The sequence below is a fragment of the Pleuronectes platessa genome, chromosome 9, assembly GCF_947347685.1.
Source record: "Pleuronectes platessa chromosome 9, fPlePla1.1, whole genome shotgun sequence".
NCBI classification, from domain to species: Eukaryota; Metazoa; Chordata; class Actinopteri; order Pleuronectiformes; family Pleuronectidae; genus Pleuronectes; species Pleuronectes platessa.
The window spans coordinates 11373177-11391361 of NC_070634.1; the positions used below are offsets into that span (position 1 = coordinate 11373177).

The following is an 18185-nucleotide window of genomic DNA, read 5'->3' on the forward strand; positions in this document are numbered from 1 at the left end:
TTTAATCAGCACCTCAACCCCTCCCTTTGATCAGCTGGATCCCTTCAGATCCAGACTGCCTCCACACTCAGATTGGCTCCCACTGAGTTTGGTCCGCCACAAGGGAATGACAGGTCGACTGAGTGAGCAAATCAAAGAGCGCCCTCGTCGTCTTCCTTATTTTTTTTAATCTACAAATTGGCTTTTTCTTTGGAGCTATGACGCTGCCCCTGATCAACTTATTGTGCTTATTAACTAAATAGTTTCCAAATTTCAGAGAGAAAGAGGGGGATTTAAACTTTTAAAATGTAAACTGGAGCTTCAGGGCTCAGAGCGGAATCAATATCTCAAACCTTGGAGAAGTGCAAGAGCAATTCAAGTTATACGTTTTTTGGTTTATATTACTTCTTTTTTTTTTCTGCGATTAGCTTTTTTCCGCAGCAGCACTAATTTAATGATTTCAGGTTATAGGACTGTAGAGTTGCACTGGTTTCGAATAATAATACAATTTTAAAAGTGTATGTTTTCTGTATGTACATTGTAAAACTGTACCATGAACTACTTGATAAAGTCAACACCACTGGCACCTTTTTGCCTGCACTGGTCAAAATTCTGCTCCATAATAATGTGTTTTCTTTCAGACTAGTAGAAAGAAAACACTTTTAAATTTTAGGTTTTATTTATTTTTATATTCCTAAAGTTTTAAAGAGAGCTTTGTCTACACATCATTCATTGCTTGATTTGTTTAACAATTTATTCCCTTTTTGACATTAGTCAGATTTATTGATTGATGAAAAAGAACCAAGCTTCATACAGTGCTTTGCCTTCTGTAAATGTATTCAAATAAGTACATATCTAATTAGACAGCACCTCTCTTTGCCTTTTTAAACATTATCAAACAAAATCGTCAAAAATGATCATCATAATGTAAATAAACTTGGGATTGATCACAATGATATCTATTATATTACCATGTTCACCTTCAGTATCTTTCTTCAATGAATCATCATGTGGGAGAGAGTAATGTCGTTAAGTCTGCAGAATAAGATGCTATTCTTAAATGTAACTTTGACTTTATTGATGTTGTTAGTTTATCAGTTGATCTTCGTAATTACATGACTGTACTTAGCTGGATTAACTGCTACCCATTTCCCTGCAGGCTCTTAAGGCCATTCTATCTTTATATGCACTATAAGCTGTTCAAATAGCAGGTCTCTGACTCTCGGCCAAAGGCAGACATCAGAATGGGGATGATCAGTCCTGGTGTATCCACTGTGTGATAATAAAGAGTTATGAATTCTTCTCGATGATAGCATCAAAACTAGAAGTCTACACGTATGTTATCCTGGTGGATAAAATGTTTTCCTTTAATACACATTATAGTTTAACCTGGTAACAGCAGTTTACTGAAAAGACATTTTACTCAACATGACTAAAGATGTGAATCAGAATGAATCATCCTATGACTTAACAGCGCATGCTGACATCAGGCAGTTCAGTACAATTAAATGCAAAATCGAGAAGAATGAATTAAAGAAAATGATTTGAGCTTTGGAATTGAATAACGGCTAAGTGAATTTTCCAAGGCACAGAAATTGATTTAAACTGTGGATGTGACATGCTGCCTGGACTCTATGCATTATATCCTGTTTTATTTTGAAACCATTTACCCGTCATTGTTGTTTTTACTTCCTGCTTTCGTATTTTTTCCAGTTGTCTGTGTCAACCTGTGTCTCATCATGAATTATTCCTCAGAGGATATAAAGCTTCCTCTTCCTCGGCCACACTCTCAATTCACTTCCACACACACTGTTGTCCAGCATGTGTCTTGTTAAATATAAACATTCCTCCCTGTGTGTCTTTTTTCTGCCTTTTCCTCACTTTTTGTCTGCTTTCTTTGCCTTGTTGAACCACCCTCTGTCTGTGACCTTTGGCTAAAGATGTTGAACTTTGAAACCTTACAGGATCTTCTGAATCGTCCCTTTGAGTCTAAAGATGTTTGAGTGTTTCTTCTATTGTTTACTGCAATTGGTCTTAAAGTCTGAACTGTCAACACAAACGTTTTCTTGTATTTTGGTTCGCACAATAGGCCTACTGGACGAAACAAGGTAGGTGTGAAAAGGCCTTAAGATGTTTTACATTATGTTGTCAAATTGTGAGGACACTGTGAACACTTAACTGTCAAATCTAATGCTATATGCAGAATTAATCAAGAAAAGCAACTTAATAATGAAATAAATTATAAATAAATGATGACAGATCTTTTGTACTTTGGTTTTTGAAAAAAACTAATCTTTTATTCTATCTACAACAGTTCATGACTTTTGCTTCAAAGTTTCACTTTGACGCTCCACAAACTCTGATCCCTGCAGAGTAATTGCGTAAATAGCTGTTGCGTACAGCTTAATCAGGCTAAAGGGCAAATCACTCCAGACAGATACATTGTGGGCTCATTTAAATCATTAGTCATATCAGTTTCAGCAAAATCATTGCATATGAGTTAAGTGTTTTGTGTCTCTTTACATAAATTAATAGAATGGGTCTGTAAAAAAAGGCATTTGTGCACCTAATTCACTTTAATTAATTGTATCTAATTATAGAATTTGTTTATACAGCCCAGTTTACATTGTTAATTTACAGTTCTCAATCAGTGCTACATGAGTTACATGTAGCACTGAAAGGTTGCGATGCCTTTTATAACTTAATAAAAACAGACTGACCTTGTTCAGACACGCTCTCCGTTTTATCTCAACAGAATGACAAATTCAATCTCTGTGAAGGAATGCATCCATGGACCAAATACACGTGATCACCAAATGAATGAAATTACAACAGCATTTAAACTTTCCTTGAGGTCTCCTCTGACAGTTGTTACAGATCTTTTAACTCTTATAACGTTAAACCAAATAACATAAGCCCTGACAGCACATTTTTGCAGAAGGCAAGGATTGTAGCCTATAAACCACAGCAGTTAGTTGCTCTAAGAGCTCGTACTGGACAGATCGGAGAAGTGTAAATAAGTTCTGGCACTGGCTTTCTGAAAATTGTCAAGAAGTCACAACAATTACTCCTGCCTCTGATCACTCTGTCAGGACTGTGGGCAGGATGATGACTGTAATGTGTGAGCACTCGCTGTGAGTAGGAAGCCTTTTTAAACCTGCTTTGATCCAGTTGCCTTATTAAGATGTTTGGCAGTTTACACACACACACACCCACACACACACAAACACACACAAACACACACTTCACACACACACACCGACACAGTGCAAACAAATGAAGGTTTCAATGACAGGACACCGTGTCCCTACAGAGCTGCTGGCTCCACTCGCCACTAAAACATGAATCTTAAAAACGTCCATCTTCTCAAATATCACAGCCACACATATCAACATGATCTCCTTAGATAGATGTAAAGGCAACCTAGATAAAGAAGCTCAAAAGCAGGACTCACAACTAGATATGCACTCCATTCCATTGTGGAGAACAAGGGTGGAAACAGAGGAGTTGCAACACTCTGATATGAAAGTGGAAGTGTGTAGTCATAGATGAATGTTTGGAAACGGGAATTGCATCCCCAGAGTTGGACTGACATCAAATATTGGCACAACAAACGAGAATCTGGTATTGCTCTTTATACATCCTAGAATACTAATCATTCTCAAGGAGACCCTGACTGCGAGCCCGAGGCCAGCTCTGTTTACTTGCTGCCTAACGCTACGCTCCAACATGAGATTGTGGTGCCATCAGAAATATGTGAGCACGCCTTATCTCCGGCCCCCTTGGCACCATTGGTTCTTGGATCCGGTCAAACACACTGACCTCAAAACATGTCATCTGATCACTCTCTCCTTTCATGGGATGATTCTGTAATAAAGGATGAATGAACAATCTGTTGGGTCAGACAGAGGGTACTGCTCTGTAAGCGCTAATGCTTTCAAAAAGCTCACTCACTTGCTGCCCTCAAATTTGCATGATCAATAAAGACAACTCCAAAAGTCATCATCCTGGCACCATGACCTCACATTCACCTGTGTTCTGCAAATAAAGAGCAACATATAGCTTGTTCTAATTCTGCTATCCTAAGAGGACCCCTCATTGTGTAGGCATTGCTTGTTATCATCGCTAAACTAGCCAGAACAATGGCACCCCCGTGGGCCATTTTTGATAGTTACTGCGATTTGCAGTACTGCTGCCTTTGTATGTCACTGTTAAAAACAAGCAAAGCTGCTGAGTGTCATTTGGGCATTTCGATGCGTTCAGTTGTGGATTCATCCAAGCAGTGAGCAGTACAAGTCAGAAAGATGCAGACCTTGGACCAACTTTCTTCCTTTCAAGGACCATCCACCCATTATCGATACTGCATTTCTTTTGAAGGTTGTGTGGGGCTGTAGCCAATCCCTGCTGGCATTGGATGAGAGGCAGGGTACAGGGCTCCAGCGTATTGCTGGGCCAATACACAGAGACAACCTCAAGGGCCATTTCAATTTGTTATCATTCTTCAAGGACCATACTTCTATAGATCTACACAGTTTTCTCTTCATATGTAAAGTATATCACAACAGACCAATATGTGCAGTATATGAGGGGGTCATTGTTATAATCATGCCCAATTAGAATATCTGACAAACTTTGCAAGGGACTCAGAGGCGAGGGAGTGTGTTGGGCGCTGCAGTCGTCTGTCTCCCATAGAGAATCTGTGGCAGATGCTAGAGGAAGGGTTACAATATACAACTTTTAACACACCACACAAGTAAAAACGGAACCTCACCACGTTAACTGATGCGATGAGAAGGCCTTTCCATCAGCTGCAATTAGTGATGTTCACCGCAGCTTAATAACTCACATGAAAAGCGATTTGAGTTGCAAAGAAATGTCAGGTCCTTATTCTACATTATAAATTTGAATGCTGAGAACATTAACACTGTCAGCGCTTGTGCTTTCGGAGGTTTAAGGATTGAATGACAAGAGGTGGGTCACGACAGATTAGAAGAGTGAGGATTATTATTTTCTTCTCGCAGTCATGTCTTTATAACTTGCTCTGACACTTGCAGGGAGGGATCACTTACAGACAAGGAGGAAGTGATTGCCCCCAAAAAAGATTTTTGAGGAAAGGAACCAAGCTGATGATAGCACCCTTTCATTTGTTTAAATACCCTTTTATTTGTTCTGTCGACCAATAGGTTTCATTTAAAGCTGTTTCTTCACTTGTTCTGAAGTGTACCTGGGCTCCGGTGTTGGATCAACAGCAGCCACAACAGGTGGCACGGTGCACTCTCCCACTCGATGCCAGCTGGCAGCCAATGGATGCTGAGGAAAAGTGAATTTTGATAATACAACTGTGGTTTTACAGTACATTATGTAAAGAGGAGACACATTAACACAGTCTGGGAGGACAGATAAGCCTCATCATTGTCGATATTCAAACAATTATGATGCAAATTATATCAGTTCAGAGCCAGAAAACACTTTACAATCAGAGTGTCAGGCGATGTTATACTAGGAATTCATTTAAATGTTTTATTCTGTTTGTAACTAACTCCCGCATGATTTTATTTGTACTTTATTTTCTTTTGGTGCTGCTAAACTATCCACTCTTCTCAATCCATAACACAAATTGTTTATTTAGAGAAACACACAAATCCCCAGCTTTTATCTTGTTTGAAAAATGGTAACCTATTGGGATCTTAGTAGAACGGCAGCTCTCAAATCTTAAAGCTAAAATGTTTTCAAGTCCATCTGCCTCTTATCCCTTTGAGCTTCATGCTTAATAATGTCCCTGCTGACATCAGGTGAGATCAAATGTTTTGGAGTGTTTTCTCTAAAAGTTTGGCTTCTGTATTGGATATTTATTTGTGATGTTTTTTATTGTTGACACAAGCAATAATGCAAACTCAAATACACGAAGCAAAATATAGGTGCATACATATACAATTTAGTTCGTAAATACACACTAGAGTTGTGTTGCTGCTCCTATATGAAGTAGAGACTGTGCACATATACTGTGTAGTTACGGTAGATTGAGAAACGAGTGAACAAAATAAAATCTAAATGAATCATATAAAGGTTGAAAACGTAACATTCAGAGAACAGTATTTTTTGTCCAGTATCATTTCTGATGTTCACAGAGCACAGAGCTCTCAGACGTCATTATACAATTTCCATAAACTTCATTTTCATGCTGTATTCCAAAAATTCCCTGTGCTGACCCGGTTTCCTTTTCTTCTTAGAAAGTTGCAGCAGCCGCGGGATTTAAGGACATGGACACACTTTATAGAAGGAAGGCGCAAGACATCTCTATCCTTTTGACATTTACAGTGAGTTCGCAATGTGCGCATCCACACTTTCCCCCCAGAAACCTCCAGTTGGGTTCCCTGCAGCGCTTTATGTCCTTGATCCTTCCCCTCCTCATCTCCTTCATCCAACACAGAACTGTCCTACCTGTTGGCTACAGTAAACATTTTGCACACACATCCTCACCGAACGTTCGCATATTTCACGCGCGTCACTGTCTCCGCGTATTCGCTTTTATAGCCGGCGCTGCGCATACGTGATTCTGTTGAGGCGCCTGGGTTCAAAATGCATTATGCTGAAGGAATGATGGACATGCTGGCACCCTTTGATGTATCTGAGGCTATCAGAGGCGTGCGTCCGCTCCGCTCCAACCATCCTGCATGGTGAAGAGCGCATCATCGACCGCGCGAATGAGCTGTGCGCGTTCGCGTGGAAACCTATAAACGTGGCGTGGCGCGCGGAGCTGAAGAGAGGAGGAGAGGAGGAGAGGATAACAGCGGCTCAGGATCTCATCTGCCGCCCTATGGAAAATAGCCTGGCACAGATGGAGCAGGAACGCTCGAAATGAGGCTCACGCAAACTTTTCCTCTCTCTTTTTTTGTGGATTTCAACTTTTACTGACCAAAGTGATAGGTGAGCAGGAGAGTCCAGCCATGCAGCTGAATGAGTCTGAAGCTCAGACACTGGCTCCAGAGCCATGTGAGCAGCAGATACTGCAGGAGGACAACGCTGGCCACTCCAGCAGAGATTCCACCAGCAACATGTCCCTGCACTGCTGGCTGCAGCTCCTCACCAGGGATTCCACCATGGTGTTTCAAGGAGAATACTCCAGCCTGGTGGTGCGTATCATGATAGCGTGTGTCTACTCTATAGTCTGTGCACTCGGGCTGGTGGGAAACTCGCTGGCTCTGTATCTGCTGCACTCGCGCTACAGGCAGAAGCAGTCGTCCATCAACTGCTTCGTGATGGGTCTGGCCATCACAGACCTCCAGTTTGTCCTCACTCTACCTTTCTGGGCAGTGGACACAGCCCTGGACTTCCGTTGGCCATTTGGCCGTGTGATGTGCAAAATCATCAGCTCTGTTACCACCATGAACATGTACGCCAGCGTGTTCTTCCTCACAGCTATGAGCGTGGCACGATATTACTCTATCTCCACTGCAATGAAGATGCACAGCAGACGTGCAGCAGCTGCCAGGGCCAAGTGCACAAGCCTTGGCATCTGGGCTGTCTCTCTGCTGGCCACTTTGCCCCACGCCATCTACTCTACCAGTGCCCAGGTATCAGATGAGGAGCTATGCCTGGTGCGCTTTCCAGACACAGGCAGTTGGGATCCGCAGCTTCTCTTGGGTCTATACCAGCTGCAAAAGGTTCTGCTGGGCTTCCTCATTCCTCTCATCATAATTACAGTCTGCTATCTCCTGCTTCTGCGCTTGATCCTCACCCGAAGAATAGCCGGTGCATCGAGCACAGAAAGTGAGCAGGGTCGGCAAAACCGGCGCTCCAAAGTCACCAAATCCATCATCATCGTGGTTCTTTCCTTCTTCCTGTGCTGGCTGCCCAACCAGGCGCTGACTCTGTGGGGGGTGCTCATAAAGTTCGACCTTGTGCCCTTCAGCAAGGCTTTCTACAATGTGCAGGAGTACGCCTTCCCCCTGACTGTGTGCTTGGCTCACACCAACAGCTGCCTCAACCCCGTGCTCTACTGCCTGGTCCGCACGGAGTTTCGGGCTGCTCTCAAGGAACTTCTCCTCCGCGCCACTCCATCCTTCAGGAGCCTGACTCATCTGCTGCGTCGCAAAGCCAAAGTGGCTGAGGCGCCGCCAGGGCTGGTGCTGGTCCAAATGGATGTCTGACAGGACGACTAGCTCACTGTGACAGAGCAGCTGATGGAGTGAGGGACAAAGTGAATAAGTGATAGCTGCCCATATAAAACTTTTGATCTGGATCTATTTACCATGACACTGTGTTTATCTCAGCCCTGTCAGCCCCCCATACATCTGCGTGACTTTGGAAACAACACCATCATAATGGACCACCCATCGCTATGCGCCCCAATTTCAACGCACGCTCCAAGATTCACTGAGCGACTCTCTGGCTGTTTGTCTCGCTCTCTCTCTTCCTCTGACTGGCAGCCCTTGAACTGCACCCTGGTAAATTCTCATGAATATGTATAGATGTCGATCACAAATGAGATTAAAATAGTCGCAGCTCTCAGACATCTCTGAGACGAATCCGCTCAATCTGATAGTGAACTACTAATAATGTAATAGTTTGTTCTTTGGTGCAGTTGTGTACAATGTTCGTTAAAAAGCAAACTAGAAAAAGTAGGCTAACTGTATATATTTGCTAAATCCAAATGACAATGAGAAGAAATAAGTAAAAGCTTATCGGTCCACAGTTGTTTGAAGCTGAGACAATAGAGGATAAGAGTGACGGCCACTTTACTGACAACGGCTCTTGTTCCGGAAGTAAATTTACCATTTAGTTTCTAAATTGAGATCTTCTCCAACCATTATAATTGTCTGCTATGTGTTTTACTGTTAAACGGTTTCAGGCTTAAAGAGATTTAAGCAAAAAAGAAACAGGACTCTGTAGATAACTTTTTTAAGAGTGAAGGAACTACACATCCCATAAAGCATTCGGAATGATCTCTTTCCAATGACTTCACCTTGTTGTAGGGATTTTCATCCCTTTAGACAGTTTTCTCCACTCTGAAAAACTGCAGCATGTTAGAAAGGGAAATCATGGTAGCTCTGTGGTCCACATAATGAAACGTTAAAGCATCCAATTGCATTGGACAGTATTTGCGCTGTTGTGATACATTTTCCATGGTAACAGCAACCACACTGATCACAGCTGTTGATTGAGGTACCTCTACAGGAGCATGTACCAATGTTTCACACTCTCGTAGCTTGTGGTAAGTCCAGAGTTATGGCTGATTGTCAAAATCTCTTTACAGAAAATGAGATTTTAAGCTTAACAACATCTGTGAAATGTAACCAATCAGCAAGCTCATGTTTAAATCCACTGATCTGGCCAATCATAACCATTTATCTAGAATGGAGTTGATATGAGCGCCCAATGGGAGTGCAGCAGAAGCATGTTTATTTTAGCTGATGCTGCCGCTGGCGTGGACAGAGCTGTTGCATCTGCCATAAGATGAACTGAATGATAGATTCTCTCCAAAAGAAGAACAACTCGTGGAAAATAAAATTCAACTGAAATGTAATTTGCAATGTGAGTTGTTTAGTCTTGCTACAAAGTTTCACAGCTCATATTATGAGAAAATAAAACTCAGCAAAATCAATAGAAAGTAGAAGATCTGATATATCCTATCCTTTCTCAAGAAAAGTGCAGTCCACGTCAAACTGGCGCATGAAATCACCCAAAGGCTGTTTCTCCTAGATACTGAAGTAAAAGCAGAGTCAGGTTACATTGTAAAACAAAGACTCTTTGCATTCTGGACGAATAGTGACGCCTTAATTTACAGTTGGATAAAAAGATAGGACGCACTGATATACATCGAAGAGTTCAGTGTAATTATTATATAGACTAGAATTGAATGTGTCCTTGTGGCAACCTGGAGCTCTAGAGATGAGGTCGTTCAGTTTTGCATTCTATGCGCAGAAATAGGAAAATATCTTCTCTCTCACACACACACACACACACACTTGGGTGCATGTTTCTCATTCTTGTAGATGTGTCAGAATGAAAAGCATAATGAATAATTGAAAATTTGCATTAAATTTACATTGAATGTATGTCTTTGCAGCATATCAAAATCAGTTCTGACATTATTCCATAAAAATAAAGCTTTCTCAACAGCTCAGTCCACTGACTCCCCCCGTCAGTCGTTCCTTCTCCGTTAATTCACATTGTTTTGTATTTTGCAGGAGCACATAACCAAGTAAAACTGATGTGACAGTGTGATCTGCTGTGATTATGTCATCTCTCTGTGTTCTGTAATGACTGTGACTCTAATCCTGATCTGACAACTGCTGTTGATTTGATGTTTCAATGGTAAAAAATGTATCGACAGACACTATGTAAATGAAATGTAGTAAAGATTTCATTAAAAAAAACTTGAGCATGAACTACTTGGTCTAACTGGTCCAGGCCAAGTTAGAATAGACAGCATATAACATACATGTGGGGATGATTTACACAGCTCAGCCTCTAAAGGGTTTTAAAAAAGCATGCTGTGAAACAACACCATATGGACAGAGGAGCAACTGACAATTGATTGATAATAATTCCTCTGTTCTTTTATTCATGGGATTCAATTTTCTGATGCAGTGTTTTTGCACCTCCTCTTCAATCACTAACATCCACGCTGCACATAATAAAGGTGCTGACAAAGTGCTGTTAACAAGAGTCGCTGTCAGACTAAGGGAGAAGCTCTCCCTAATCCTCTCTGGTGAGCTGGGATGAAGGAAGAATTTTCCCTTTCAAGAGAGAGAAAATTTAATTATAGGAAAGCATACACAAAATATCCCTACATCCATTATTACTTAAGCGTAATGAGAAAAATTTGACCCAGCTCATGGATGGAATCACCATTTCTCTGGTTAGTCACAGACCGAATCGTGAGCATAGTAATGAATTATTACCTATAATTTTTATCAAAATTAGGGCAATGAGCAAAGCAAGCAACTGCTCTACTGAAGCCCCACAGTCACCACTGGTTTGCAGTAATTAAAGTTCATGCTCACTTGTATTTGAATATGCCTCAGTAAAGCATGAAATGACAAAGAGCATCCAAACTTCTGTATAATGATCCACACACACTGTCAAAACCTGCAAAAACAATCTGGCAATATTCGAGCTCAGAAGTGGCCAATTTATTGTTTGTTTGACTCTGGGGAACATATCATTTATCTGCCACGGGTTGTCTGCTGCGTGGGCTGTACTTGACAGCAACCTGAAACATACACAATACACAAAGGGTGGGAAGAGATGGGTCAGCAGGAGCTCAGATTTTAACCCCAGGGCCCCTATTGTGGATTTATCGGATCATGCTGGGAAAATAGACTGTTTTCTGCTGAAACCACATTTGGGTCTTACAGAATGACCATGTCCACAAATTGCCAAAAATCAGAGTTATACTCTATTTTATTGAATGACCCCATAACTCCAGCAGCTTATTATTATCCGGAAAATCACTAATTGTTTTAATTGTAATTACCCATGCATGCCCGAGATTTGTAGCTCCGGCACATCCTTTGAATCCTGCTGTGCAGTCTACAGAAAAGAGTTCAGCCTTTGCATTGTTACCAGCCTCAACAGTGGAGACTCCCCTTGTGAGTCTGTTTGTGTGACATTGAGGTGTGTTCTTGACATACCCACCGGGGTAAGTACTCCAACAGAGGTTGCTTTGAGCACTTTACCAGGTGAATTGAATATAACTGTCATCATTATATTGTAGCTATTGTGTGAGATACAATTACGAAACTTTCCAGGTTTGTAGTTGACAATAGAATGAAAGGCTAAAATTGTACTGGCACAATAAATACGGAAATAGGTCAGAGCAGAACAAACTAGAGACTACCTTGCGCTGGGACAACGCCTGTAATTACTGACGCTCTGATCGATACTACAGTCGTTATTACTAGATTATTGACAGGTATCATAGCTGGTGTGATCCCATTGTACAGTTGTAGAGCCAAGGACACGGCCTGACTTCTGTTGTCCTGGTAGGACTGCATCCGTCTTCAAACTCAGCCTTCAACAAGTGTTGCGACTTTTTTGCATACATTATCCAATCAAAAAATAAGATCTCTGTAGTAGAGGGTATCCAGCTAAATCAGGAAATTGTGTTTCCAATTGGCTCAATGTACTTTTTAGAATTGGTACTCCCAAAAAACGTTTTCAGTGTGTAGTAAAAGTCAAAAGTACCCCAAAATAAATCTACTTTAGTAAAGTGCATATTCATGAAAAAGCACAGTAACAAAGTAACAAAGTAGACGTACTTACATCCCACCACCAGTAGCTACTGGGTACTTGGTATAAGATCAACAGACATACTGGGTTACCACAGTAACAATGTTTTTTGGGTTTTTCGAGTTGAGCCGCAACCTTTTGATGTTGTCACAGATTACATCATTAAAGGTCACACTCCAGCTTGACGGGAGCCGAACAAGTAAAATGATAATGAGGAAGTTCCGCGGGGGAAATACAATAGACTGAGACTGATGTAAATATGACACTAACTACAACAGGTCACCAAACAGTAACTTCTACTTTTGTTTATGTTGGAGTCCACACCCGAGAGGAGGAGGAGAACAGACTTCTAAACCTTTGAACAATAAAGGTGGAGTGATGCATGTAGGACAGGACATGGAGGACTGGCTGACTCAAAGGAAATCCAAGGCAGCAGAACGACTTTCAGCTCCTATTTCTAATCTAGAGAACTGCCAGGCTTAGATTTTACATTTTAACAGGGGCAGCGGTTGCCAAGGAGATAGGTTGGTCATCCTCCAACCAGAAGGTCTGCGGTGCAATCTTCCCCATCTGCATGCCGAAGTGTCCTTGGGCAAGATACTGAACCTTGAATGGCCCATCATAGAAAAAAATGTGCTGCCAATAGATGCACTTTATGAATATGTGTGAATGACTGTCTACTGTATTCTAAGATGCTTTGAGTGATCATCAAGACTAGAAAAGTAATACATAGATACAGACCACACTACACATTACATTACACTATGCAAAGGCGTTTTATTGAACTGTCTGCTCTTAGATCTGAGTTCGTATCAGAGTTCAAAGTTTCACACCGAGTGTCAAAGTCATTTGTTTCTCCTTTTCTGTCTCTTTCTTTTGAAACACAACAGGTGTGCTGCCATAGATCATCATGCACTTACCATACCATTCATGTCAGGCTGTTTGATCAATACTCATCCAAGTTCCCCCCTGGACAGGAAGTGGTAGTTGAAGGTTGCACAGCACCCTTGGGGCTGACCTTTCTCCAGGGCCTAATAATAGCTTTACGGTTGCATCTGTGGAATATTTAATTGTCCCCCATTAGCGACACACGGGTGCAGGCTCGGCTGAGGCGGCTTTGACTTTTTCAACCAGGGATGGGATTGTTTGGGAGCGGGAGAGACACATAGTGTGTAAAAGCCACATAGTCTCCATCAAAAGTTCCTGTGGTGAAAGAGACCTTATACAGTTGAATTGTTTATGTATGACCAATATTTAAGGCGGAAAACTGTGCAGCTCAGGAGAGATCTGAGAGGGGAAGGCATCTCGTATACAGGAGAGATGCAACTTCTCATTAGTTAAGAATTACATAACAGAGCACAAAGTGGGCTTTGTTGAAAGCGTCTGGCAAAAAACAGGACTCACCATCACAAATTTGTCTGTTTTTCATTTCTCTGTGATAACATTTACAAAACTCTAGGTGCATTTGACAAGACAGCCAGGTTTCCCACTCTTTGATCCAGGAGCTCCTCAGGACAGCAGGTGATTTCATGATGTGCACAACACGATTTCACCTTGACACGGATCTGGGTCTAGACTGGAATGGGAAGGCTGAATTAATGTGCTATAGCTGACATTGTAGATTATGTGATCAAGCAAGTCAAAAGATCTGGCGTTTTAGTTTTAATTTAGTTTACGTTTGCTATCTATGTAAGGAGTTAAAATACGATTTAAAAATCCAGGATTGTAATTTCCAGAATATTTGGTAATCTTAATCTGATGTGAAATTGTTTCCGTGACCAGAAAAGTCGTCACTAAATGTCCATGTTTTCTAGGTTTTCCAGGATGCGTGGTGATGCCATAGCTCGACTGCCAAAGATCATAACTCCCCCACAATATTCATCTAATGATTCAAAACAGGGTTGTTGTCTCATTGAAAATACAGTTCCTTTGTTATTGCATCAACAACATCAGTGAAATTCTTTAGAAATTGTGTCTGTATGGCAGTGGACCCAACAAATGTTTTCTGTATCCATAATTAAGTCTTGTCCTGTTTGGTTTACATTGCATTCACATTTCCTTCCAGAAATGCATCAGTGCAGAAAACATCGAAAACTAGAGAACACCTTGTGATTGGATTACACCAGAAAAAATACTGATGTTCTGACCCCTGAGTACAGTCGTCACTACTAGATATTTGGCAGGTATCGTCGCTGGTTTGTTCCCATTGCAAGATGGTCTGTAGCTCCTAATGCCTTGGAATGGACATGAATGGGATACAGTGATCCATGACTTGAAAGTGGGCCAGGGATGTGACATGGGGGAGGCCAATGGCTCCTTCGTGACTTCTACCCCCCTTCTGGTGTTTCTGGGAAAATATGTGTACTCCTCCAATTCTCATATTAATGAGTCACCTCCTTTGTTACTGTCCAACATACAGTAATGAAGCTTCAAAGGTGTGAAGTTGACATCAGAATAAAGGTCAAATGCAATTTCCAAGATGGTCTGTACCGCCTAAAGTCATGGAGTAGATCAGAAAGAGATAGGATGCAGTGATCCGTAGCTTGAATGTCTGGGTTTTCTTGTTTTTTGCCCGGTATATTTTGTAATTGTTTATCCCTCATGCCTTAGACGTGTTAGGGACGTAACAGCCTGTATCTGAAATCATTAACTTAATCCCCATCTGTTCTATTGCAGGGCTGATAGCAGCAGTGACATTCATTCAGCACCTCAGTTCATTGTATTGTTAATATACAATAAGGCTTTTTGAGGTGTAAAAAGTGCTCCTCTGTCACTAACAAACTTTGGCCATTTTGTCCTACATATAGGAGTTCAAACATAAGGACAATCTGCAAACACATAACTCCACCAAGGCTAATCTCGCCAAGTCAAAAGTGTTTCTCATCAATTATCTAGGCTGATCCATTATTTTCCAATTTGTTCCACCACGGTTTCATATTGAACCAAAAAAAGTACATTTGTCATTATAACATAAGAGGTCTATAACTTGGTATTTTGCTCCATTGAATGGCTTTGTGAAGTTTTATTTGCAGGGCTATTAGCTATCGCTCAATCATCCATAAAGTTGTTACCCTCCAGACAATCTTTCTGGAAACCTAATTTCACCTATATACTTTCAGGAAATGTTGCGCAGTTTACACCATATACTGCATTTGCCCTCTACCCTCGTAAGGTAGTTAATAACATAGTCCATAATTGTGGCCTGTATTCCATATGGGAAAGCCTTATGTCTCTGTACCCGGCTGCCTCTTCCTCTCTAGCGCTGTCATCTTTCACTGCAGCACCGAGGATAATTACTCCTCTCTCTTCCTCTAGCACAGCTGTATTTATTTAACACGCCTTGTGCAGAAACGGTAGTGAATCCATCGCAGCCAAGCTCCTTGTTGGGCAAAATCTATATTCATGAATAGCACCTGTCAGCTAACCTGACAGAATGTGTATCTGCTTGATGTAGGAAATTCTCTGTTTGTCAGTGTAGTTCAAGTTTCAACAGTTTTTAGTTCAAGACATTTTTGGGTCCATTTGTGCAAACTGTAGACAATTGTACTTGCGGTAATCTTGCAGTTTTTAAAAAGAAAAAGTCAAATCTGCTGTGAACAAGTGCCCAGTAGATGAAGGATTAGACTCGGTTGTTAAAAATAGGAATTTACATTTGAGAATTGTGCCAAAGGTGTTTGGAATATCTGCAGTCAATTTTCATTATCATTACACTCTCCTCTTACTTCTCTTTATCACTCTAATCTTCTGTTTCTGTGCCTCTTTCTCTGTTATGTGTTGTTACAAACTTTTCTTATCTTTTAATTTAAGATTAGAGCCCTCTTGCTAGCTAATCCCCTAATTACGTGCATTTACGCTATTTTAAGGGGACTTTTAAAAGAAAAACGTATGCCAGATAAAAGTTAAAAAAAGTTTCCTCATCAAGTCACAGTTTACTTTGGACAGATCTATTTGATCATTCAAAGTAATACATTACTCTCTGTGGGAGTTGTTTTCATTTCCTAGATACATATTATGCACCTCTGAGGTGAAGGATTGTGAAGATTTTCCAGGAATAATATCTATCTATGCATAGTCACGAGCATGTATTACAAAGTTCATCACTGAATTCAGTTTAGTCTCCTGAGGCCACAGAATGTGATTATGTCTGACTCCTTTGTAACCTCATTAGTGCTGAGCAGTCACTCAGCGTTTCTCGGTATTAGAGGCCGACTGTCTCCCTCTCTTCACAGCTTCCTTTTCGCTAATGAGTGCACTTCTGATGTTCACTTGACACAGTTCATTCATGCAGTCATTCATGGATTAATTCATTCTTTGCCTGCCTTTACCACATTACCAACTGCCCTATAAGTCTAGACCCTCTAACCTTTCTCTCACCAGTTTTCCGAGCCGTGCTTGCCTTTTATGTCGAGCAGCAACAACACAGACATTCTTTTGCCAGGTGGCTGGGAGTAACTCGAGTCAAGTTTGGAGGTCACCTCGGAGTAAGATCATTGCCTATAAGGGCTAACTTCCTTGGGACCTGTCCAGTAACAGCAAGAGCTCATCAGTAACCAGGAGGGTTCTGGTAAGCTGGACCCAGAAAACCCTCACACTCTCCTGTTCTTTTAAACACTCCTTTTTCCTGACCTTTCCAGTGACCCTTGACTGCAGGGACTCGTGGTTCAAACAGGGCTCGAGCCACTCCCTCATATATTGTCAAAGAGAGTATTCTCAGTGGAAATTTCCTTTGACATTATCACGTCACCAGTGGCATGCTGACTTCCCTGTACATGGGCAATTTGGGTAGTTACTGCTCATTCTTGGTTACTCCTGGTTAAGCCCATAATTTCAATGCTGACTGGACCTCAGGGGCCAGACTGGGGTGGAGGTCTTACTGACATGATGTATTATTAAAGTCACATTCTTCAGTCTTCAGATTTTCCGGACCTCTGTTTTGTTCCCCCCAATGTTTGGATTTTAAGGAGGTGTTCAAGATGAACTGAGCCACCTCTCGTCATCATCATTCCTCCCATACATTGACCTCCTGCCTCCTTCTGAGGGGCACCACGCAAGGGCGATGAAGACGTATAATCTGGATGTCTTCGCCACAGGCCACATACATCCTTCCTCATTGCAAGCTTGGGGTCTTGGTGGAGAAGAGAAATAAAACTCTACGACCATCCCTCAATTTCTGTGGACTGAACCACATCGCTGTGATAAATGCTGGACATATTGCTGCTGCTCACATAACAAGCTTGAGAATGTTGTTCTGTGGCTGAGAGCAAAATAATAAACATTAAATTATATCAGAGTAGTAACACAAAGATGTGTTTATTGAAACATTTATTAATCCTGCTGATGCTTCTAAGTATAATATTGTCTCTTGTCTGACTCTTACTTACCCAAGTGGAGGACAAAGGGCTTTGTACCCTGCATGATGCCCACATACTGCAGGCACCACAGAGAAATGAGATTCTTATTATTTTTTACTGTACCTGAGGGGTAAGAAGTCAGTGTCAAGCTCCTCTGTGGATCTGAAATCCCTGCAGATAGTATAGGCAGGCTGCCTTGTAGTGTTGTTCAGTGAGCATCCTGAATATAGATCAGAAAATTCTGTGGGTAAGTCGGAAGTTAAAATTTCATAAAATTTATGAAATTGTCTTGTCTTTTGCAATACAACAGAACAAAGTGTAGAATAGGGATGTGTAATTTAAGACATGGTCCTCAAAGTTTGTCCAAATCTACTAGTTAAATAGCAAAAAACACAGATTGACTGATTCACCAGTTACATGGTAACAAATAATTGTACTTAGCATAACGATTTTGTGTGTGTTTTGGCTGAACCATTCATTAGACCAGTTAGAGTGCCACCTTCCTTTTCCTTAAAAAGACAGGTGGACTTCCATCTTGGCAAATTTCTTTGATTATCCGGGCATTGCAACCAGGGAGCGTAAAGTAAGCCGTTGTTTGGTGCCCAGAGCTAAAAAAAG

At 41.3% G+C, this 18185-nt stretch overlaps 1 protein-coding gene across 1 annotated transcript; it reads left to right on the forward strand.

The window, feature by feature from the left end:
• Positions 1-6926: 6926 nt before the first annotated feature.
• rxfp3.2b (relaxin family peptide receptor 3.2b) lies at positions 6927-8129 on the forward strand. Its single transcript, XM_053431135.1, has one exon. It carries the CDS (start codon positions 6927-6929, stop codon positions 8127-8129), a length of 1203 nt encoding a protein of 400 aa, XP_053287110.1.
• Positions 8130-18185: the final 10056 nt, after the last annotated feature.